The sequence below is a fragment of the Onychomys torridus genome, chromosome 6, assembly GCF_903995425.1.
Source record: "Onychomys torridus chromosome 6, mOncTor1.1, whole genome shotgun sequence".
NCBI lineage: Eukaryota > Metazoa > Chordata > Mammalia > Rodentia > Cricetidae > Onychomys > Onychomys torridus.
In genome coordinates, this window is record NC_050448.1 from 32,766,594 (window position 1) to 32,791,270 (window position 24,677).

At 44.8% G+C, this 24,677-nt stretch overlaps 1 protein-coding gene across 1 annotated transcript; it reads left to right on the forward strand.

Annotated features, from left to right (window-relative positions):
- The first annotated feature begins 5,093 nt into the window (after positions 1–5,093).
- On the forward strand, positions 5,094–20,130 carry Stoml3 (stomatin like 3). The gene is made up of 7 exons (XM_036191425.1): positions 5,094–5,165; positions 11,549–11,652; positions 11,733–11,805; positions 14,660–14,742; positions 16,028–16,231; positions 18,138–18,272; positions 19,906–20,130. The coding sequence occupies exons 1-7, from the start codon at positions 5,126–5,128 to the stop codon at positions 20,128–20,130; spliced, it is 864 nt and encodes a 287-aa protein (XP_036047318.1). The 5' UTR covers positions 5,094–5,125.
- The last annotated feature ends 4,547 nt before the right edge of the window (positions 20,131–24,677 follow it).

A 24,677-nucleotide genomic window follows, 5' to 3' on the forward strand; every position in this document is an offset into this window, starting at 1 on the left:
TACTTATAACTCATAATTATTAAGAAAGGGTGTTGAGAGGCTGGAGAGATGATTCACCAGTTAAGGGAACTCCCTGTTCTTGATGATTTGGGTTCAGTTCTTAACACCACACAATGGCTCACAATAGTCCATAACTCCAAAGCCCTCTTCTGGCATCTATGGGTACTGCATGTTCATGGTGCACATAAACTCAAATACATACATACACACAAACCACTCTGGAATTTTGCAAAGCCGATGACAATAGACTTGCAAAGTAGGACATAAAAGCTACCAATTCTATTTCTGGATGTTTACATCTTGGTTTCAGAGCAGAATGACATCCATACAAAAATATCCATGGTGGCATTATGTAATTACAAAAACTTAAAATTACTTCAAGTCAATGAACTGTGTGGCCTGTTCACTATCTATAAAGGAGTGCTGGATATCAACAAGAGTTGTTTTCTTTTCTTCTTATTTTTATGTGTGTGCGTGTTTGCCTCCTGTGTACCACTTGCATGTACACAGAGGCCAGAAGAGGGCATCAGATCCCACGAGACAAGTTACAGACAGTTGTGAACTGCCATGTGGGTGCTGGGAACTGAACCCAGGTCCTCTGCAAGAGTAGCCAGTGCTCTTCACTACTAAGCTATCTTTCCAGCCTTCAAAAACATTGTTTTCTTACAAGAGTGTGAATTAATTTTGAAACATGATACAAGTAATCAGAGAAGGCCACAAGGGGATTTTTATTTAGGTCAAAAGCAAGTAAGACTAAATTATAAATATGAGAAAAAAAGTCTATTTGAAAAGCAAGAAAATGAAATTCCTGCTTCTGGTTATGGAGAGTAGAGCTGTGGTGGGGAAGCATGCTCATGTGGTTCCAGGGGTTTGGGTAATACTCCAGTTGTGGCATGGGACACAGTGTTCAGTTGCTTATTTTATTGAAATATATGCCTACAGAATCTGTGCATGCTTTGCATATGGTATTTTGCATGTATCAACATTTCTATCATGAAAGATCTCTATGCAGCAGGTATAGCATATTGAATCAGGTATGTCCAAGTAGAGATGATTAATTGGCTGAGAGTTGAAAGTGTCAGAGGAGAGATCTAGGCCATCACTTCTGTGTAGAAAGTTCTCTTTACAAGTATCCTCATACAATTAGGGACCAATTTTTTTTTTTTTAAAGATGTGGGTATTCATGAATATGAGTAACATGTAGAGTGGATACAATGACTTCTTTAAAGGGAACAGTCCTTAGGGAATGGCAAATGTCCCTGAGCACAGTGTCCCTCTGAACAAGAAATGATAGAGTGCTTCAGATACAGGAAGCTGAGAGGCTTGAATGAACCGTCTCAAGTCAGAGGCTTAGTTCTTCCAAAGGTCATCACTAGGGAAAAAGAAGGCATAAAGGATGGGTGTGTTTGTTATATACCTTGTGGGTCTGAGGGAACACTGAAGGAAGATCCCAGACTCAAACAGTATGCAAGAACAGAGAGTGTTTATTATACCACATGCATGTGGGTTGCTCACCTGTACAAAATGGCGACAACCCTGAGATGAGCATTCAGGCTTCTTTTAAGTATAGCTAAGGGGAGTTTCAAGGTAGCTACCTAATTGGTTGGTATATTTTTAATTGGCTGAGGTTTAGTCTTACTGTTCTTGGACACATTTGCACAAGCTTGGACGTGACTCAGAAGGTTTGTCCTTGAGATACGGTGACTTAGACTCTCTGTATTTGTTCTCTCTCGGCCCTGAATGAAAGGGCCTTGTAGATAAATGGCCCTTTCTTAGAAAAGACACCTGTTTGCCCTTCTCAGAGAAATGGAACCTAAATTCAGTTGTGAAAGATGGAGAGTCTAACCCTTTCAACCTCAAGGGTGAGACCAGCTGTCCTCTAGGTAGAACCTCAGAGAGTGCAGGACCTGGTAGAGTCCAAGTATCCAAACGGAAACATCCCCCTCACATCCCTCAACACAGCTCCATGATGAAGGGAGAAAATGCTATCAGACAGTTCAGGGCCTGAAGCCTACCTGGGGTTACTCTACACACAGAGAAATGGGCTCTCATCCTGTTTTCCAGACCCCTCTGTAGGGACTCAGGGTGTTTATTACTTGAAGCTACTATTGCTTTCGAGGTGGAGACATTTGGAACATTTTGCAAGAAGAAAAACAGCTTTAGTCATCTTCCAAGGGGACGCTCAGTGAGTTCTCCTGAGACTCTTTCTAGCAGCCTCTGGGAACAATTACTGTTTTTGTTATGAATCTTGTGCTTCCTTGAGTGGCAGCTATGACATTAATGGCGTTTGGCCAAGATTAGGGAAATGTCTTTAGAAATAAGCTAAATGAGAAATAAGCTAAAATGCTACATGACCAGAAAGGGGGATCTGACTCAAAGGGAGGAGGTTGGTCTCATTCTGGATACAAATTGGATATGGCTTAGGCGTGAGAAATGATACAAACAGGAAGCTTTCCCATTGCTATTTACATCATATGTTTGTCATGCAGGATGACAGCAAGACGGTAGAGCAAAGGCTAAGAAGAAACGGAATCCATTCATCAGCAACACAGGGCCAGGAATGGGCCTCAATCTTGAGGGTTTTTCTTTCCAGTTCTTTTGTTTGTTTTGTTTTTCATGGGGTTTTCAACACGTGTCCTCAGCTGATCTGGAACTTTCTATGAAGAACAAGCTGACCCCAAATTTGTGGCAATCCATCTGCCACTGCCTCCTGAATGCTGAGATTCCATGTTTGTACCATCATGCCCAGCTCTTAAGTTTTCAAACTTACAGAAATTAAGGGTCATGCTAGATGAGGGAGAGAAGAGGCCATCCAAGTGTTCATGTAATGAGTCAGTCTTGGTCTCACTTGAAAACAAAAGAAAAGGGAGACAATGAATTAATTCACTATTCCCCACTTAGAAGATAATTGAGTCCCAAGTACGGGGCTCAGCTCCCACTTGTACACCTTAACAGCTCCAAGCAGCACTCCATTTAGATGCAGCATTCGAATAACTTTCACTTGGATAACTTGGTAAATTCTCTTATTTCCATTCCACATGTAAAGATCTGACACATGGTGACATGGCTAATACACGACAAAGCAGGAGTTTCTTGCCATGCTTCTGGTGTGGGCTCTGAGCAGCTTTTTCAGCCAGTGTCCCTGGCATGGCTTCCACACAGAGCACCGGGATGGAGGGGTTGTAGAATGGATGGATCCCCCACCTCATGTGGGCTTGCTCACGTTTGTGCTGGAATCTGGTTTCCTAGACCAAGCTGCCTTCTCTAAACTTCTAAAATTCCACATGTATTCATATAAGAGCCATGCTTGAGTTTGCAGAGAAGACAACTGAGTACTTGGTAAATCTAACCATGCTGTGAGAAATGCTGAAAGATGTTCCTGCCAGGGTGAAAACAACTAGCTAGGTGGAAGAAAAAAGCTGAAAAATTCAAGATGAACAAAGAGCTGTTGTTTTTGTCCTGTTTTGTACTTTTACACAGACAGAAGTAAATATTTAGGATATTGATGTGAGAGGGGGCTTTGGTACTAGAATAAATTTACTGTGGCACTTGGTTCTAGGAGTGTGGTACAAGAGGAACTCCTGGGCCATGTCCTTAGTTAGGTTTCTATTACTTTGACAGTAAGCAACTGGGGAGGAATGGACTGATTTCATCTTATGGCTCACAGCTTGTACCTGAGGGAAGCCAGGGCGGAAACTCACAACAGAACTGAAGCTCGGACCACAGAGGAACATTGCTTCCTGGCTCCCTCTACATGGCTTACTCAACCTGCTCTCTTATACATCCCAGACCCTCCTGCCCTGGAGTAGCTGCTCACAGTGGGCTGGACCCTCCTGCATCAATCAAGGAAACATTGACAAAAATAAACAAATGAATCACTAACCAGCACAGCCTGGAAGCTGCAGTTCTGCATCTCAGAAAGAGCGTTGCCTCCTAGGAACTGATATCATCATCACAATACGTATTTATTCACCAGACAAACATCTGTAGACCATCAGCTCTTGGACAAACATCTGTTGACCTGAAGTCAGCTCTTGTTTGGGATGCTCCAAACACTCCAGATGTGATAGGGAATAATCTGTTTACTCTCTACATAAGAATGTTGTGTCAGGCATGGGCCAGATTGCCTTTCCTTTAAAGGAGCATATAATATTGAAAGTTCCACAGCCCATGTGGGCTCTGTCACAGCCACTCACTACTGGGGTAGTAGAAAAGAGGCCAGAGGTGATACAGGAAGGAATGGACACGGCTGTGCACAATAGAAGTTTACTTATGGCAAACAGGTGGCAGGCTAAACCCGGCTGGTCTAGGAGAAAAAGAAAACCCAAGTCTAGCATTGTTTGTATAGTTGTAAGATGCAAAGGCCCTGAGGCAAGAGGCTGCATAAAACTTCGAAGAAAGCTGGGTGGTGGCTCATGCCTGCAATCTTGGCACTCAGGGCAGTGGGAGAGAACTGAGGCAGGAGAATTCCTGGGAGTTCGAAGCCAACCTGAGTTAGAATGAAATCCGATCTGAAAACAAAGCCCTAAGAGCCTGGAAGGGATTGATTGATGCAGAGGGAGAGGGGGTGTCAGGGAAGGGAAGGACTGGCCAGCAGTTTCAATGACATTCCATGACATTAGCCTCAACTGTCCATCAGTTAGCACTATCTTAAGGATGTGATATGGTTAGGTTTGCATTTGAAAGTGTTCTTACTGCAGTGTTCTGGATGAATTAGGTTGCATTGTTGCATTACAATACATGAGGACAGGTATACTTGTATGTCAGATGATGAGTTACACAGGGGTCTCACAATGTTTTATAGTAAGTAAATGATACAGGATCACATGACATACGTTATTGGAAGCAGCCCTAACAGAAGGCTATCTATTTTATTTTATTTTATTTTATTTTATTTTTTACCCTTTCTCTTTGAACAGAGACAGTGTGAAGTCAGGGAAGGTGTTTTGTTTACGTTTCCAGGCTTCTTGCACCAGGGTTACTACTCCTCAGGGTGTGTGCCAAGGGGAGGGAGCCTCCCTTCCTCTGCCTTCCTCTCCACACACCGCTCAGCTGATGCCTGCAGCCACACTCGCATCCAGACCCAGGACCATCTGCTAGATTTTGAAAGCATCCTGAGAATGAGATGGATTCACCTGAGAAACTGGATAAGAACAGCTTAGTGGGTAGGTTCCTTCCTCCTCTCTGAATGTCACTCACGTTAGTCAGAGCTGGCGTGGAGCACTGCAGAGGTGTGACGTGGTCACAGGGAGACCCGCCGCCATGGACTTCAACTGGGCATGCCTGTCATCCCAGCACTCTGGAGGCTGAGGCAGGAGAATTGCTGTGAGTTCAAGGCTGGCCTGGGCTATGCTGTGAGTTTAAGGCTGGCCTCAGCTCTATAGCAAGACCCTGTCTCAGTGGTGGGGTGGAGGGGGGGGCTCCAATTCCATTTAAAACACCTTGTTTGGTATTTGCTATTTACTTCGGTTTTATTTGGTTTGGAATGGTGGTCTGTAACTTGCCTTCCTTCACTCCCTTTGTGATCAAATAGGCATTTGTTTATCTTTGCACTGTTTTCTTCACCTTACATAGCAAAGACGTGGTGGAGGCTGAATTGCCTCCATGTTCAAAAGTGTCTGATGATACCGTGATTAAGAAAACAGTTAGCTTAAGCTGCATAATTTCAGATAAATGGAAAGAAGTTCAAAGAGTAAGACTTAGCCCATAAGTACCAAGTACTATGCTTAGTACTAATGACAGGGATGAATTCAGAAGTATTTGATTCTTGTTACCTTCACAGACCCGACCGTTATGGAGGAAGTCTTATTTATAATCATCTTCACTATGGATTTACAAAGGTTGTTGGTCTCAAACTTGCCTGGAAGCAGAGGGTGCCTTCACCTCCTAAGTGTGGGGGTTGCACGCATGCAAACACTATGCTCTTCTCTTTTTTTAAGAGAGAAGGAGGTCTCATATGGCCAATAAAAACACAACTCTCATCTCAAGAAGAATAAAAGATAGTTTATTTTGAGCCAAATACGAGTTGCAGTGGCCTGGGAACATGGAATGGAGCTGTCCCAAGTAATCTGTCCCACTACACAAATGTTTTATGGAGTTTTTATAGTTAGAGAGAAAAGGAAATTCCTGAATCAAGACATTTCCTAAGTACGTTGTTGGGGACATCAGGCAGGCAGTGGGGTGGAGGTGGGGCCTGCCAGTCTCTTAAGTGGACTCCTTCCAGAAGAGTTGACCTGATGCTGGGGCAGACACAAAGGTGACCTCTGAATGGGTCTTAAGGGGGAGGAAGAGAGGCCCTGTCAATTTTGCCTCTGCACTTACACATTCCCGACTTAGAAACTCTTCAATTAAGAAATTCCAATCAACTGATCAGCCTGATGTAGCTTTTGGGGGGTTGGGCAGTGGGGACTTCATTTCACACTATATAGCTCAGGTTGGCCATCTTCCTGCTTCCGCCTATGTAGTGCTCATATTACAGGTGTGTGGCATGCCAGGCCTCGCCTTTTTAAACAAGTGGTTCTGTGAGAATTTTGATTTTCACTTTTACAGTGCCTGAGCAGAGGGCGTGATTGTTGCTGTCCCCTCAGTGAAGCATCTTAGGGTAGTCATAGGGTTTTGTAGTTTGGACATTTTAATCAAATGATAAACTTGTACTCTTGCAGAACAAACAGAATCGGGGTTTGTGTTTCCTGTGCTGTTGAAAATGTATGAGAAACGCAATGTGGAGCTTCTGAGGCTTAGAGACTGAGTTTACCCTTCTTCTGATCCACCTCCAATACAGTCAGGATCTAGTATATAGTCCTCCCAGTGATACAGAGTGTATGGTGAATAGTCCTCCCAGAAATACAGAGTGGATAGTGAGTAGTCCTCCCAGAAATACAGAGTGGATAGTGAGTAGTCCTCCCAGAAATACAGAGTGTATGGTGAGTAGTCCTCCCAGCAATACAGAGTGTATGGTGAGTAGTCCTCCCAGCAATACAGAGTGTATGGTGAGTAGTCCTCCCAGCAATACAGAGTGTATGGTGAGTAGTCCTCCCAGAAATGCAGAGTGTATGGTGAGTAGTCCTCCCAGAAATGCAGAGTGTATGGTGAGTAGTCCTCCCAGAAATACAGAGTGGATAGTGAGTAGTCCTCCCAGAAATGCAGAGTGTATGGTGAGTAGTCCTCCCAGAAATGCAGAGTGTATGGTGAGTAGTCCTCCCAGCAATACAGAGTGTATGGTGAGTAGTCCTCCCAGCAATACAGAGTGTATGGTGAGTAGTCCTCCCAGCAATACAGAGATGTGCACTCACTGGCAAATGGTGAGGGAATTGAATAGCTGAGTCTTTGCCTTCACTCCAGCTGGAGCCACTGGCTTTTGAAAGCTATGGATGTACCTCTAAGTTCATGATGCAAGGCCACATCTTCTCTTTACTTTCTCATAATGATGTGGAGGTGAGTGTGCAGGAAGGCGGAAACATGAAGGCGAAAATGCAATGGCTTATGGTTAATTAAGTCTCGTGAGAGAGAGTCTCCTCTGATGGATCATTATTTCTGACAAGAACTTCCAAATAGACCCATAAGTCTAACCCGTGGTGCAACATCATTCTGAGACTTCAAAGTGGGCTAGAGTGGACTCTTCATTCACCCACTGGCTTCTACAGTGAGCCAGGAGGGATCCAGGAACAGAACACCCCTTCAAAGCACTAAACATTTACAGGGAAGACGCAGGAAGCAGCTAAAACTCACAATGGACCCTAGAGTACCCAGGGGGAACAGTGATGCGGGTTATAAGTAGGTAAAGGAACTGAGGTAGAAGAATATGTGGATGTAAGTGGGAGTGAGGGACAAAGATCTGTGCAAAGGAGCAGACATATGGAGGGCTTTCCCTGGACCCATGTCTGGGCCACTAAAATTGTAGTGTAGACCATCAACAGCTCAGCTACTGAAAATTAAACTCCTGAAGTTCAGGAGCTTGCATGGCAAGCCTGGCCTCCCAAGTCCCAGGCTTGGGTGCTGCTGCCGAATTGGGTCTTTTTCAAAAACTGTGGAGCCAGGCCTCTAGAGGGAGGGATGCATGAGGAAGGGCAATCATTTTGTTTATCACCAACCAACTCTGATTTAGAAGGTTCTTTTGCTGTTATTGTTGAGATGGGTGTTGCTATGTAGCCTAGGATGGTCTTCAACTCCCTGTCCTGGCTCAGCTGCACACATGCTGGGATTATCAGTATGAATGACTTTGCATAATTTTAATTGGACAGTTATAAACTTCTCCTCCTTCTCCATCTCTCTCTCTCTCTCTCTCTCTCTCTCTCTCTCTCTCTCTCTCCCTGCTTCTGTCTGTCTAAATCTTTCTTCTCTTTAATTTTCTAAAAGTTGGGTTTTAGTTCTAAAAGTGGGAACTCTAAAAGTTCCCAGCTTCTAAAAGTTTCTAGAAGCTGGGAAGATGGTTTCTTAGGTTAAATTCTTGCTGTGCAAATCATGAGGGCATGAGTTGTCCAGAACCCAAATAAAAGCCTGTTGATAATACTATATATGTGTATCATCCTAACCTCTGTGCTGATGGGAAGGAGGCAAAGACTGGAAGATTCCTGGGGAGCAGAGATGTTACTGAAAAGGCTAGCTCTGGATTCAATGAGAGACCCTGCCTCAAAAAACAGGGAGAGAGTAATAGAGGAAGACACCAAACATCAACCTCTGGTCTCCACACATGCATGTATATACGTATACATTTGCATGCACATGTAGGCACAGGCACACACACACACACATACACACACACACACTCACAAGAACACTAAAAAGACCTGGACAATTGTCAAGGTTTCATCACCTCACCTGTGGGGCTCATAATTCCTTTACATACATTGTTTTTGCAGCTCCTCCCAACTAGCTGTTGTGATTATGTAGCAGAGGAGGATGCTTATGTGGAAGCAGATCATGTGATTACCTTGGTGTCTCTGGCTCTGGTGTACAGCTGTCTTGATTAGAACATGTGGCCACCTGATCCAAGGTCTGCCTTTTCTGGGCTGCTCACGACCTGTCTGCCCACGGGCTGGTTCTGCTAATGGCTTTTTATGCTTTTCCTTCTGAGTCAGTAGGGTAAGCCTTGAATTTTCCATTTCAGAACTGGTTGGATCTTAGATCTTTACTTGGATCTCTAGTCTTTATGCAATTAAAAAATCAAAACAAGGTATAAACAACAATGGACATAAGACTTAAGTGTTTATCCTGGAAGGAACAATGGGCAGACCCATTAAGTAAGAATCCCATGAGCTCTGAGGCAAACAGCACAGGAAACCAAACATTATTTGCAATACACACCACAGGAAGCTGCCTATGCTAAGACCTGTAGGAGACCAGATTGTCATCCCTAGAGACAAATACATGTATGTAAATGCCTGGGAATTGGCCTGTAAAGACAGACATACATTGATGGTAATTATTTTCCTTCTCTATATAATTGTGGAACTGAGTGGGGGTAGTTAAAGGGAGCTTAAGTCTTAAACTTTGATTTTTTTTTCAATGAGAAGACATATACAGGCTGTATTAACACTAAAAATCACTAGCAAATGTGAGCATACAAACACCCAATGCCTTATATTTTATTTAAAACTTTGATTACATGTATTTATATGTGTGTGGGTGCATTCATATGACACAGAGGTCAGAGGACAACTTGCAAGAGCTGATTCTTTCTTTCCATCATGTGTGTCCCGAGCATCAGACTCAGGTCACTGGGCTTGGTGGTAAGTACCCTATCCCCAAGCCAACTCACCAGTGCCAAAGTGTCTTTTTATCCTGCACAGAAACATCAGATTCACCTCAGAGTAGTTCCGTGACTTCAGAGGTTGATGTTTCAGGAATTTTTAGAGCAGGCAGGCAAGCCATTATTGTTCATAATGCAATCCTTATGGACATTTAGAGCCTGAACAGAACACTTACAAAGGTATTCATGCTAAATATGTCTCTAAAATGAAGACAATCTCACCCATCAAGATATGCAATTGAGAGGTCTGAAACAATCTCATGAGCTTGGACCACGCAGAAGGAGGTACATGTACCGTCAGAGAGGAGGGCGTGGGTCCAGACTCCTTAAAGGGCTTTGATCGTTGAGTAAGACTGTAAATCTCTTTAACCGGACACATACATTACCAGGGATCTAGTCCATATACATGCACAAAATAGATGCTTAAAAACATTCACCGCTTCACTCTTCATAAAAGCAAAAACCCAGGACCCTCTTAAGTGCACAATACGTGGGGCCCAACGTATTGGTGCAAGTTCCAAAGTGACTTTAGCAGGTGGGTAAGGAGGCAACGATGACCACAGTCTCTAACCTGGGCAGGGGAATGGCTGGGATTGCCAGGTGGTGCATCTAGCAAAGACAATTAGTTCTAATGTTTGAGTGGAAAATGTGACTCAATCAGAAGGGATTGGGAGATGAGAATGGGGGAAAAGAGAATAGACAGAGGACTACAAGGAGGTGAAAAGATGACTATAAAGAATTCTAATGTGAAAAGTTTGGCCAGATACGCACATTTCATGAATAAGAAGTTACGGTTGATGTGACTAAAGCTTCAAGATGTTAAGTTATTGATGTAAGACTTAAAAATAAGTTTCCTCTTTTTACAAAGCAGTTTGACAAGTCCCTGGCTTTTCTATCCATTTGTAAAGTGGGAATAATAGGATACACACACACACATACACACAGATACACACACACACACATACACACACACATACACACAGAGATACATACACACACACACACATACACACACAGATACATACACACAGATACACATATACACAGAGAGACACAAGACACACACAGACATAGACACAAACACAGATAGACACAGGCATACACACACAGACATAGGCACACATACATGCATTAATACATGGATCTGGATCTATGTAAAAATGGTATCATTTATTCTTTAGCAGATCTTCCAAAGTAGGTCACTTCTATCCCCATCTTACTGATGAAGAAGAAACTTGGAGAATCTCTTTAGGAATGATTGTGTAAAGCTCTGGAGTTGGCACAGGAGAGACTTTCATAGAAACACACACCCAGGGGTTCTAAGATGTTTTCCTGCATGCACATCCCTCTTCTCTCTAGGGATAAGGGTTTTTGAGACAGGGTTTCTCAGTGTAGTTTTGATGTCTGTCCTGGGTCTCGTTCTGTAGACCAGGCTGGCCTCGAACTCACAGAGATCTGCCTAGCTTTCCCTCCCGAGTGCTGGGATTAAAGGTGTGCACCATCACCACCTGGTGCTGAGCAGCTTCTTGAAAGGGACAGATTGATTTTAATTTCTAAGCACCCCTACACAAAACATTGTGTTCCTATGCATGCACATTGGTGTACATGCACGTATGTGAGTGTGTGTGTGGTGTGCATGTGCACCGTCGTTTGTAACTATACTCATTGTGTGAATGGAGTTTGCTCCTCCATCCTGTTAGGCTTGAGAGGTGTCAGGACATATTCCATCCTTACCTACACTGCCTGAAAGCTTTGCTAAGCATCACTTAGATTACAGCTTGCCTCTTTCTCACTTCCCAGGCATCAACAAAAGCAAGCTTGGTGTATGTGGCTGGATCCTGTTTTTCTTTTCCTTGCTGTTGATGCTTCTTACCTTCCCCATCTCCATATGGATGTGCTTGAAGGTAATGCCCTGGGAAATGAGTGAGTATCTCCCTGGGAACCTACAGACACTAAGACTAAAGGTTTTCCCTTAATCTCTCAGATCATTAAGGAGTATGAACGTGCTGTTGTCTTCCGACTGGGACGCATCCAAACTGATAAAGCCAAGGGACCAGGTATGGAGACTGTGGACATCTGTTACCACCACTTGCGGAATCTAGCATAGAAAGCCAGAGACTTTGTGTTTTAGGCAGTGGACAGATGTTGTTCCATCAGGGAGAGAGCTCCAGTGGGAGAGACCACTAACATGGAACACTGAGCATTATGAAATCTGAACCTACTTCATAACTCACCCCCTGAGTAGTCCCATAAATGGGTGACATTGACTGGATGTCATTTGTGCCCAGGGCTGTGAAGAGCCAGTTCTGGGGAATGAAGGAAGAAAGTAAATGGCCCATGTGGGCCATTAAATTACTCACAAGGACTTTTCAAGGAGTTGGATTTTATTATCTTTTGAAAGGGCTAACAGACTGCACACACACACACACACACACACACACACACACACACACACACGGGATATATAGCTTCCTCTTGCAGCAAGCCGATGAATAAGGAGAGGAGTTGGAAGTCAGGTGTCACTTCCTGGGTGGAGGCTTCTAGTTTTCAAAGTGAAGACATTGAGACCAATATAGATTTAATGATGTGTCAGTGAGTGTCTCAGTGGCTGGCGGTAAAGAGGGGCACTGTTTCTTCCCATGCTCTCTGCAACTCTGGGAAGTAAAAATTGTTACAAACTATTCAAATTATAAAATGCCCTTTGGGTTGGGGGAGGGGAGGAGAGGTGTTGGATAGCGAAGAGCCTTAGATTTCACAGCTCCGCTTAAACCACGCATTGCTTGTATTTGTTTTGACTTCTAACAATGCCAATTTCGTATGATCGGTTTTAATATTAGGGATCGGAAGGGCTGTCATAAAACACTATCCATTAGTTATATTTCTCGGACATTTGCTTCCTGCCCCTTCTCCTGAACTTGAGTAAAACTGCTATGTCTCCAACCACACTGTACGATCTGGGGTGGGAGAGCAGAAGCCTTCTATGCATGGTACAGCCAGTACAGCAAGACTCTGAACTTGACCATGAACCAACAACACTGTGTGTTACTACATGTTATATTTAAAAAAAAAAATAACTGTGAGAGACTTCCAAGGATACTTTTGTGAATGAGCCCTGACCATTTCAGATAGTATAATTTTTATCAAATTTCATAACCAACCTAAGAGAGCGAGGCAAGAATCACTTTCTACAGCTGCTTCTACGCATTTATCAAGACATCAGTGCTAGACTCTACCAGTGAAGAGTAACCAAGCTTACTCCCTTCAGTCCTGACCCCCATCTGTTAAAATAACACGAGAGCAGGGAGAGAGGCAGAATAGCCACTGCTTGAAGAACTCCAGAGGACCATGTGTTCTTCTTAATGAATTCTCCTGAAAGACTTCTCTGCTAAGAGTCCCAGGATAATAATCCCCGTCATGCATGTCTCTGGGGCTAATGGTTTGCCTCAGAACATCATGAACACCAGAGGGAAACAAACCAAACCACTAGCATGTTTGCAAATGGCAAATTATCCTCTAGTAATAAAAGTATTGATAGAAGGGCAGCCAGATCCGACACTTCATGGATGCCCGGATGCCTGACGTCGTGCTCAGTACTTTCGTTATCATGGTGATTCAGGCTTCTTCACTACATCTTGTATGTTGGTAATGGAAGCTCAAGAAAGAGTGGCAAATGGTCCCAGACAGGGGGGTGTCTGACACTGAACTCAAGGTAGTTCTCAGGAACTTGGGATTAACCAGAGACCACACACACACACACACACACACACACACACACACACACACACATGGCGGTGGAAGGGGGGAAGTCGGGTGGGGATTCTTACCACAGGACTCAGGAAAATTTATAGAACAAAATAAACCTTGGAATATTATGAATTAATGACTGAAACCACAGTGTTCTTAGCCCAAATTGCTGGCTCTTCACTCAGAGGAAAAGCTGATTTCTGCCTTGAAAACAAATACAGTAACATAAAGATTTCCTGATTGATGGAAATGGCTCCATGTCCTCATATTGCTGTCATGCCTTGTGGCTATAAAGAACAGAAGCCTAGGGGTCAAGCTGAGGACTCACGGTGTTCTCAGATGGGTTTTCTTGCCCTTTCCTGACCTGCTCCAAACCCAGTGCTCACTACTCACTCAGAAACAAAAGTGATTGCACTTGGGGGCCACCATCGCACTTGAACACAGCTAAAGAGACATGTTAGTTCTCAGTTCTGCACTGCACTGTGTGCAGGGAATCTGAGTCCCTGGAAGACTGTGCCAGCCAAGTGCCAAGCACTAATATAGAAAATAATATAATATAAAATAATATAAGCATATCACTATATAAACATAATATAGTATATTATATATTATTATATAGTGTATAATTATTATTATGTATAGTTTCTGATACAAACTCTAAGTTGTCCAAGCTGGGTTTGGATTCTTTATGTAGCCCAGGCAGGGCTTGAACTTGTAATCCACTTACCTCAGCCTCTTTCCTGAGTACCCGAGACTGGGTGGAAGATTTTAATGCAGAATTCCTTCAGCACTGTTCATGATGTGGAAGCTGTTGCCAGTAGCTGATAAGCACAACCAAACTTGACTCTTTATAGTTAGAAAACCAATTTCCCTTCTTAAATTAGCCTCAAAATAAACGCTTAAGTAGAAGTAGATTACCTAAGAATAAAAATTTTAAAACGTGTGTCAGGAACCTTCGCATTTTGCCAAAGGAAGTTCCTTAATTCCTAAGTAGTTAGTTTCCTTTCGTTATTGACAGACCAGAATCAGTCACCTTCACTAAAGCTGAATGTGTTCACATTGAAGATCCAAGAAACACATAAAAAATGATGCTCAATATATCCAGAAGACCCTCTCTGCCATTCTCTTGAACAGGTCAAGTTTTACATCAGTTTTCTTTCTTCAAAGGTTTGATCCTGGTCCTGCCCTGCATTGACGTGTTTGTCAAGGTTGATCTCCGAACAGTTACTTGCAACATTCCCCCACAAGAGGTACAAGAGTAAACAAGGGTTACTAAGAATAAACCCCTAGGTCCCCTAGGACGTGGGCATAACTTGAACCTGCCAGGGGGAGGGTGACTTCGTTCCCACCGCCACCCCAGGGCCTGCTTGAAATGCTTCAGGTGGCTTCGTCTAGACAAATGAGAAAGAAGCGGAAGGAGGGGCTGATGAAAGACGCGGAACAGCCAGGCGGAGCGCTGGCAGGGCAGCGGGGGTGGGGGGACGGGTGGGAGGCGGGGAGGGGGTGGGGTGGGGATGGGATGGGGGACGGGTGGGGCGGGGAGGGGAGGGTCAGCCTGCCCTCGCCACAGCCTTCTCCGAGGGGCTTTTAGAAATAGCGGCACGGCTTACCTCCACTTCTGCTGTTTATTTTTGGTGTCTATGTGTACGTGTTGGGACAGAACGGTATAGGGGCAGTACAGAGGCTACACTGGACCCGCAAGAATCTGAACTTCAAACACATCTTGAAAAAGTATGAATTAATGATCCAAAGCAGTAACTGAGTCCTAGAGAGGAAGAAATGATTCTGACAAGCTGGCTGCCCTCTTATAACCCAAGGCATCTAGAAAGAAAAGGAAATGCAGGAAAGACGGGGGATGGCCAAAGCTATAAGCAGGCAGGGAACCAATCAAGGCCCAGGTACCTACCATGGCTGTCAGGAGCCATGGGGGAACCAGCTTCAGAGCTGAGCCATCATAGACGCTACTGGAAAGCTTCAGATGGCTTTTGTGGCTCTGTAGTGGACAGTTTCCAGGTTCTGGTCCCAAGGTCCTCCCAGAAATAACACTGGAAGAGAGAAAGGGGGAGGAGGGAGGGGACAGAGAGACAGAGAGACCGGAACTTCACACTGTGGAGAATACCTGATGCTGAGTCTGTAAAGCTAACAGTGGCTTTGCTTGAATGTAGAACACGGTCTCTGGCGCCATCTATGTTTCCTAAGAAGCATTGCTTCTTCCTTTAGCCCAATGAGAACCCTGCACCGCACCGTGTAGACAACAAGATGCAAATTCTGTGTCTGTTTGGAAGGAGAAGAAGGCGGGGTTATTAGGATGTAAGAATTCTCTAGGTTGAAGCTACAAGAATAGGCAGGGACCAAACTTGTGCAGTCATTTAGCTGTGATTTATTGTTATTCTGAAGCCAGGACAGATGTTTGGCAATTGCCAGTGTGAGTTGCCATCAACAGGTCCTTCTGTGCAGGAGGACTCTGGGGTTGACTGCCTCTTTGCCAACTGTAAAATAGCACACATGTGTTTTCACTCTGTCTATGCTCTGCAGATCCTCACAAGAGACTCTGTGACCACCCAAGTGGATGGAGTCGTCTACTACAGAATCTACAGCGCCATCTCAGCGGTGGCCAACGTGAACGATGTTCACCAAGCCACATTCCTGCTGGCTCAGACCACTCTGAGAAATGTCTTAGGGACACAGACCTTGTCCCAGATCTTATCTGGGCGAGAAGAGATCGCCCACAGCATCCAGGTGAAGATACAAAGTACTAAGATGAATTCCTTCATCTTAGTGGTCAGTGGCTACCAACATCAATAGTTCAGAATAGAGACTCTCTGACTCAGAGATAGCTGCCCTCTCAAGATGGGTTTCCTTATCTCTGGTAATACCATCTGTCTGCCATCACAAGGCATAGATTTAAAGATGTGCATGGGAGCTTGAAAGATGGCTCCATGGTTAAGGGCACTTCTCTTGCAGAGGACCTTGATTTGATTCCCAGCTCCCACATGCCATCTCACAACCCTCTGTAACTCTAGTTCCAGGGGATCTAATGCCCTCTTCTGGTCTCCTCTGGTACCAGACATACACGATGCATAGAAATACATATAAAATCAAATAATTTTAAAACACTAAATGTTTGCATGGGAGAAGAAAGCTCTGGAAACTGTTCCTCTTACCTTTTTTTCTCTTTAAATTTGAAATTATGGACAAACATTGCATGCTTAATGTTTTTAAAAAGAAGTTACAATCCATGTTTATTTTCAGTTGAAACTGCTTTAAAAGAAGGACAACCCTTATCAGGTGGCCCTTGGGTGCTTACATCTCAGTGGTATAAAATAGGGAAGTTCATTTGAGACAGTGAAACTGGGCAATACATGGACAATTTAACTCTCATACTATAACCAGTATCAATATCATCCATAATAACAACCATTGAGGCTGTAACATTTCTGGACTCACCACTGCCACATTCTAGTTTATAAATGGCATTTCTGTATTTTCTTACGTCCATGACATTGTGATTCTGAACTTCCTCTCTGTAAGTTAGAGGGAAATTCAGCCTGAATCCCTCATGGCTTCCCTGCAGTCTGGAAGGTAGGATAGCAAGCACCTTGATGAGTCCTGCCTAAGGGGTCCCTGCAGCATCAGTAAGAACTTTGAAAACTGACAACAAACCAAAGCCAGACCTCGAGCATCCTAGGTGGGCTCACCAACTCCTGCCCTGCCTCCCACAGAGTCACAGCCAGCAGGGGTCATTGGCCTCTGGGTGGCACTCTGCCACCCTCCTTTTTGGGCCTTGCTGTTCTCTGGGGTGACCTGCAGGATATCTTCCATGATTTAAAGTCTGTACAAAGGACAGACTATTCCTAAAATATGCTAAAAATATCTTCTACAATCTATTGTTTTCAAAAGTATGTATCTTACTGCTGGTTTAAAATGACCACAGGGCGGAGGCTTGTGAAAGCAAGATAAGCAGATTGGAAAAAATCAAAACAATAATGACCACTGGGTCATTTGGGGGCACTGGTTGATATGTGGATTACCTCCAATCCGAGAAACAAATTTGATAGGAATCCTGTCCTGGGTGAGAGAAACCGAGACTCCTGTTAGCAACCTGATGTAGTCATTCTAATTGTACAGCCAGGACAAAATCCTGCACTGGCTGAGAAGCTTGTGCACTGATGTCTGGAACACTTGCGCAAGTCTGCAAGGACATCATTTAATTTCTTAGGAGGTTAGAGGGTGGATTCTTTTAGTCAACCAACAGGTGATGTATCAAGATTTTGTGTGTGTGAGAGAGAAATCCAGCCTCCTGTATCCCACATTGGCCTTGAATTCCCTATATAACTGAAGATGACCTTGAACTTGTGATTCTCCTGCCTCTACCTCGAGTGCTGAGATTACAGGCATGCACCACTATACCTAGTTTTATGTTGCTCTGGGAATCAAACCCAGAGCTTTCCGCTTGCTAGGCAAGTTCTTTACCAACAGAGCTATACCCCCAACTCAAGATTGGTTCATGAAACCTTCAGGGGCCTGATTCACTTCAATTCCCAACACTATTGATGAGTTTAGAAAAGACAACCTCCCCAAACACACCAGATACTTGGGGGCAGGTCCCATGTCTTCTGATCAATGCCTTTTCTTCTGGAAACAGACATTGCTTGATGATGCCACTGAGCTATGGGGAATCCGTGTGGCCAGGGTGGAGATCAAAGATGTCCGAATTCCTGTGCAGCTGCAGAGGTCCATGGCAGCTGAGGCTGAGGCCACCCGGGAAGCCAGAGCCAAGGTAAGAAACACTGGATTAGCATGGTGGTAGACAAGGATGGAGCTGAAGGGGGAATAGAGTCCCAGTCATTGTTCTGCAAGAGATTCTTTCCACAGATTTCTCTTTCCCGAGAAGTTCCCTAAAAGACAGTGGGCAGCTTACCATAGCTTGAGGAAGCTTGGCAATAGGTTATGAATCTGCTTGCTGTATGTGAGGTCCTCAGCAATGCAGGGAGCAACACTGCCCCACATTAGGTCTTCAGCAGAATGTGACTAAACAAAGCATTTCAGATCCCATGAAGAAGAGCCTGGAGCCATCCAGGAACCACCATCACTATAAAGCTGACCTTTCAGAAATGACCAGCTTAGTGCTTATGTTCCAAGCATTGTTACTGGAGTATGATAAATGTTACTGGATTCTAAAGAGTGACTGAATCCAAGCCTGGTTAGATTTAGAACATGTGAAACTCCGCCTGGCCCCGAGTGTCCTAGAACCTGCTGTCACCTTTGTTCTGCATGGGTAGATTTACTGGTGTGAGAGATTGGAAATCTTCAGGAATGACTCTCAGGAAACCACTCTGTGGCTAAGAGAGGTTTTTCTCTACCCTCATTCCTTAGTCACACTTGCTTTGTCTATGGAGTACTGGCAGCTCCTAAGTAGGACACAGAAAGCAAGTGCCCACAGATGGGTCAGTTGAGCCCTGGCCAGGGTTTCTCTTGGGTAATCTCAGAATTTAGAACAGCCAGTAGAGAGAGTCCCAATGAGGGTTATGGGGCTGGGGCTCATCACGGCTATGATCAAAAGCTGAGAGAACAGGAACAATTCTGGCATTGTAAGAACGAGACTAATTTGGCAACAGAATACAATAAGAGCCAGAGATGGCCCCCCAGGAGGTAACAGCACTTGTCATACAAGCCTGGTTTCCTGAGATGGATCCCTATAATCCACAACAGGGCAGAGCTGGCTCCTGAATGTTGTTCTCAGCCCTCCACACACATGTTCTCAGGTTAGATGGTCAAGTTTTCATTTGCTTAAATGAAACTGCTTTTATCTGCTTGAAAACAAAATTTGAGGGCTCATAATTTGTAAAATGTTTATCCCCAGTGTCCTAGTCTATACCTCTGTTGCTGTGGTAAACACCACAACCAAAACCAGCTTGAAGAGAAAAAGGGTTTATTTCAGTCACGGCAGGAGCCGATGCAGAGGCCATGGAGGAAGGCTGCTCACCGGCTTGTTCCTCATAGCTTGCTCAAGTTGCTTTCTTATACAACCCAGGACCATCTGCCCACCGATGGCACTGTCCACAGTGGGCTGGGCCCTCCCATATCAGTCATTAATCAAGAAAATGTCCGCCTAGACTTGCCCACAGGCGATTTAATGGAGGCAATCCCCCAGATAAGGTTCCTTCTTCCCAGATGAGTCTACCCTGAGTCAAGTAGCCAAAAACCACAACTGAAACAAAACAAAACCCACAACCAAGCAGAACATTCACTCTGTGCAACTTCTTGAATTTTCTCAAGTCCTCTAGAATGTGAAAATCTTGTCTTTGAAAAGAAAATGAGCAGGGAAAACACATGCGGCAAAATGGGGACACAAACCCACAGAGAGAAGGCCGGACCCCCACAGTTGTCAGCTCTCATGCCTCTCTCTTTAGGTCCTTGCAGCCGAGGGAGAAATGAATGCCTCCAAGTCCCTGAAGTCGGCTTCCATGGTGCTGTCGGAGTCCCCCGTCGCCCTGCAGCTGCGTTACCTCCAGACCTTGACCACCGTGGCCACTGAGAAGAATTCCACCATCGTGTTTCCCCTGCCTATGAACATACTGGAGGGCATTGGTGGCATCAGCTATGACAACAATAAGAAGGTCCATGCTAAAGCCTGAGGTCTTCCGAGTGACCACCTGCCGCTTAGAAAGGCCTTTCTGTACCATGAGAAGTCAGCCCTTAGAAAAGAGAGAGGTCAGCACCCTGCAGCCACAGTAACGCCACAACTAGCAGAATTCCCAGGGGGCAGCACGGCAGCCACCCAAACACAAACAAAGCCAAGAACTGCGCAGCGCACTTATTTTTGAGGCATAACCAATCCTCAATATTCTTAGTAACTAGTTAGCAGTTGTCCCTGACCATCAGCGGGGACTTTCTCTCGGAAGGGGCAGAGGCTGTGGGTGACTTTGACAAGAACTGCAGATTGAAGCTGTGTTGAAGACGGCCCCTAGGTCATTTGTAAAGGAAAGCAGAGCCTGCATTTTTTGCTATGCATTTGCTTTACCGCTCTCACTTGCTATGGCTCAAGTAGGCATAAGGAAACCCCCCAAGACTGAAACTTAGGATCAGTTTGGATGTGGAGCTGCCACATAGAAGCAAAAGCACAGGGCCAAGGTGTCAGCTGAAGTCCAGTTCTCTCGACACGCCGCATGTCCTGTTCAGGTGTTGGCCATTCTCAGCCTCATGCACATTCATCACGGGCAGAGGAACAGCAAGGCAGAAAAGCACAGAGCAATTTGCTTGCTAGTCAGAACATCTGTAACCACTGGGGAGGTCGTTCTGTGAATTGCATGTTTTCACTCTGCAAGTCCCAAGAGCCGTAGTGATTAAGAGCTGTTTGTAATCTCTCCCCAACTTGAACAACTTGTGCAAATAAAAGGAAGTCATAGAAAGTGAAGAGTTTTTAAACTTGTTTTAGTGGAGTTTATTTCATTGCCAAGACATGATTTTCTTTGGGGATTAAGTTTTGAGAAGTGAGGTCTATTTTGCTTCATTTTACTTCCTATTTATTTGTCTTTGGTGCTCCCCTTGTTATTCTGGTAGGCTTGGAACTTGTTCCATAGACTAGGCCTTTAATCCCAGCACTCCCAGAGGCAAAGGCAGGAGGATCTCTGTGAGTCGGAGGTTGGTCTGGTCTACATAGACAGTTCTAGGCCAGCCAGAGCTACATAGTGAGATCCTATCTTAAAACAAAACTAAACAAAGCAACCCCCTGCAGATTGAAGTGACTTCATCTCTTATAACATGTGACTCAGTCTTTATAACATTAAGGTCAATTATTTCTTTCTTTCTTTTTTTTTTTTTAAGATTTATTTATTTATTATGTATATAGAAGAGGGTGCCAGATCTCATCACAGATGGTTGTGAGCCACCATGTGGTTACTGGGAATTGAACTCAGGACCTCTGGAAGAGCAGTTGGTGCTCTTAACCTCTGAGCCATCTCTCCAGCCCCAATTATTTTTTTAGTGCATTTTATAATTTATTCTTTCACTAAAGGCTGATTAAACAAAGACCCTCCGAAGATAAGTTCCCTTGGTGATAGAGAGGCTATAGAAGAATCATGGAGTGTAGACTGCCAAGGATGACATTCAAAACACACCCCTCCCCCATCCACTGAGACTAGGGTAAGGTCCCTTCCCTGGGGGAGAGGAAGGGAAATGGCAAATAATCTCTCCCATGGGATGGCATTGCATCAGTGTTTTAGAGGGTAAAGAACCCTTGTCAGGTGTGCCCTTTGTCTTACCAACTATCATCTGATATTTAGGTTTTTTAGGCACCCCTACAGGGGTGCCAGGTTCTTGTGCCCCCAAAGAATTGAACAGAGGCCAAAGATGCCTCAGAAGTGGGCCAGATTATTGAGAAAAGAATCTTGGTGGTAGAGCATTTGCCTAGCATGTGAGTGGCTCTAGGTTTAGTCACCAGTAGTGTGTGTGTGTGTGTGTGTGTGTGTGTGTGTGTGTGTGTGTGTGTGTGTTGGGGGGAACCCCTCAAAAACAAACCAAAAATCAAGTGAGAGAATGTGTACATTTCTCATTTGTGGGAACCCATTTTCAGGTTCCTAGTGGCTTTCCCCAGCAGGTCCGCATAGAGGATGATTGGACCACAGGCCTGAGTGCAGGTGTCTGAGATGGTCTGCACTTGGCTGTGCTGGGGGGAGGCCTTTTGCTCCACCCCTTGGTGTTTCTAGAAATACCCTGGGGCAGAGACAGTCGGGCCGATGGAATAGGTTCCAGGCCCTCTGGAGGCTGTCCTGTTTTTTCTCTCTGTTTGTCTCCACAATCTAAATCCTTCTATGTAATATTTCCTGCTGCTCCTACTCAAGAGCACTCTGGGGAAATGTGGGGGTGGTGGGTAGCCCCCTAATCATTTTAGGGGGGTGGCCACCCCAGGTCGGGTTACAAGGTAAAAAATGAACAAGTGCACAAGATTCACAAAAAGCCAATGTGTTGTGTGAAATCTGAGTTTTTGTGACTCCCAGGGGCAGCCTGAATGCCGTGGAATTTGTGTGTGTGTGTGTGTGTGTGTGTGTATGTGTGTGTGTGTGTGTGAATTTGAATTGTATCTTTCCTGGGTGTACCCTGCTAGCAGCATCTGGGCTGAACAGCACGGTCCTCCCAAGCCAGATGTCCACCTGTGCTCACAGTTTGTAAGAGTGGGCACAACCGTTAAGGCAGCTGTGTCTGCAGGAGGCAAGACAACGATGTGCAAATACCTGATGAAGGGCACATAAGGAAGAAAGAAGGGGTTTAATGGGGCTATAAAGACTCAGCAGTGGGAACAGAGAGAGAAATGCCTGTGCTCAGCTGGCAGACTGAGACTCTAGTCCATGGGGTGCTGCCTCCACTCAGGGCGGGTCTCTGGCTGTCAATCAAACGTCTCTGGAACCGCCCTCATGGACATGCTCAGAGTTGTTTGAACTAGCTGTTTCTAAATCCAGTTAAGTTGATGGTGAAATTAAACATCCCAAGGTCTAAGGAAGGCTGGGTCTGGAGAAATACTTTGACCTCTTCTTTTTGCACATGACCCCTTAAAAGGGTCTTCCTCTGGTAATGACCCTGGATACATCTCTGTGTTGCTCAACTTCTTGGGGTTTAATCCTCCTCTGTTTAATTACTGTTCTGTTGCTTTGCAGCTGGTCACATTTCCATTGTGGGTGGCACCTTATACTGAAGTACACTTTGGGTTGTTGGGGCAGCTGGGGGAGGGGGTGTGTATGTGTGTTAAAGATTACCAGCAAGCTTCTGATGGGGCGGTATTCTGGCTTGGTTGAAATGACGAGCTGGCACATCTGTATCTCATCCTTCTACCCCCATCCCATCAGCTTCTTCTCTAGACATGTGTCCCTTGGCTTGGCTTGAGGTTTTTCTTCAACTTGGGAGTCTTGGGAGTGATTGTGAGTTCACTGCAGGGAGATCACATTTCCACTCTCCGTGGACTGGTGGTTCCTGCCTCTCTCTGGTCCTCTTCCCTTGACTTCTGGAAGGCCAGGCTTCCCCTCAGCAGTGTGGGAATTTTCCACTGCAAAGACTGGCTGTCACCCTTTTTTTCTGAGAAGCCTGGTTGACCTGAGTATTGCTGTTGCTGGTCACAGCCTTTCAAGGGCTCCTGGTCACTTTTGTCCCTCATCTTTGAGATGTTGAAAGTGCTTTGACAACACAGTGAGTTCCTTTCTTCTATTTCATCTTCTTTACCACGGTTCTCTTCTTAGAATTGTACTATGCTGTCTGAAATAGGACGTGCTTGCAGGTTTATTATCATTATTATTATTAAATAGTGGCTGCAGGTTAAAAAAACTAAGCTAATGGATATAGAGGAAATAGATTGGTTCTTAGTTTTATTAATAAAATAATTAAAAAATGGAGTTGAGGGAAGCACAAGGACAATTTTATTAGAGTTTACAAGAAAAAAACCCCGGAGCAGGAAATTCTAAACTTCAGTTGCTGCCCAGAGAAGGAGGGATGGGAAAGAGAAGTAAAAAGGCCAGGCCATTTAAGTTGGTAAGGGAGTTAGACACATTGTAGGCAGGCAGTCACAAGGCAGGGAGGGAGGTCTTAGTGTAGGGGACCTTGGCCTTGGCTCAAGACACGCCAAGACCAAGTTCTCAGCACAAAGGAGATTTATTTACCCCAGAGGGACAGAGGGCGGGGATAAGAGACAAAGGCATGAGATGGAGGACCAGGGAGAAGAGAAGGGAACAAGGGAGAGGGGCGAAAGGGTATTTGTCCCAGGGGTGGGGTGCTGTAGAGGAAGGACAGCCTCTGGATAGAGGGGAGACAGACATGGTACATAGGCAACTGGCAGCTTACAAAGGTAAAGCAGGAAACTCTGTGTTAGGATGAGGTGTTTAATTTTAATTGGGAATATTAATTAGGTGAGCCAAAGGGGCTTTTGATGGCTAGACTTCAGTGCTGTGATAACTGGACCTTGGTAGTCAGTCTCAGGAGGAGGAAGTGGCCGAATCAGAGACTAGACCTTGGTGGCTAGCTCTAGGAATGTAATCTAACTTTTTTTTTTCTTAGCAAGGCAGAGGGTATGGAGAAGGACAAGGCCTGCCAGAGGCATGTTTGCTATGATTAGGCAGGCTGGAGTCCCTTCATTTAGAAAGTAGGAAGCCAGGAATGTTGGGAGGAAAGCTGAAAATAAGGAAAACATTCTCAGGAAAGA

Excerpts from the sequence above, each read along its gene's own strand:
- Stoml3 (XM_036191425.1), top strand. The coding sequence starts at position 5,126 with ATGGATTCACCTGAGAAACTGGATAAGAACAGCTTAGTGG. Across the intron at positions 11,653-11,732 it reads CCATATGGATGTGCTTGAAG|ATCATTAAGGAGTATGAACG; the intron begins GTAATGCCCTGG and ends TTAATCTCTCAG. Across the intron at positions 16,232-18,137 it reads AGATCGCCCACAGCATCCAG|ACATTGCTTGATGATGCCAC; the intron begins GTGAAGATACAA and ends TTCTGGAAACAG.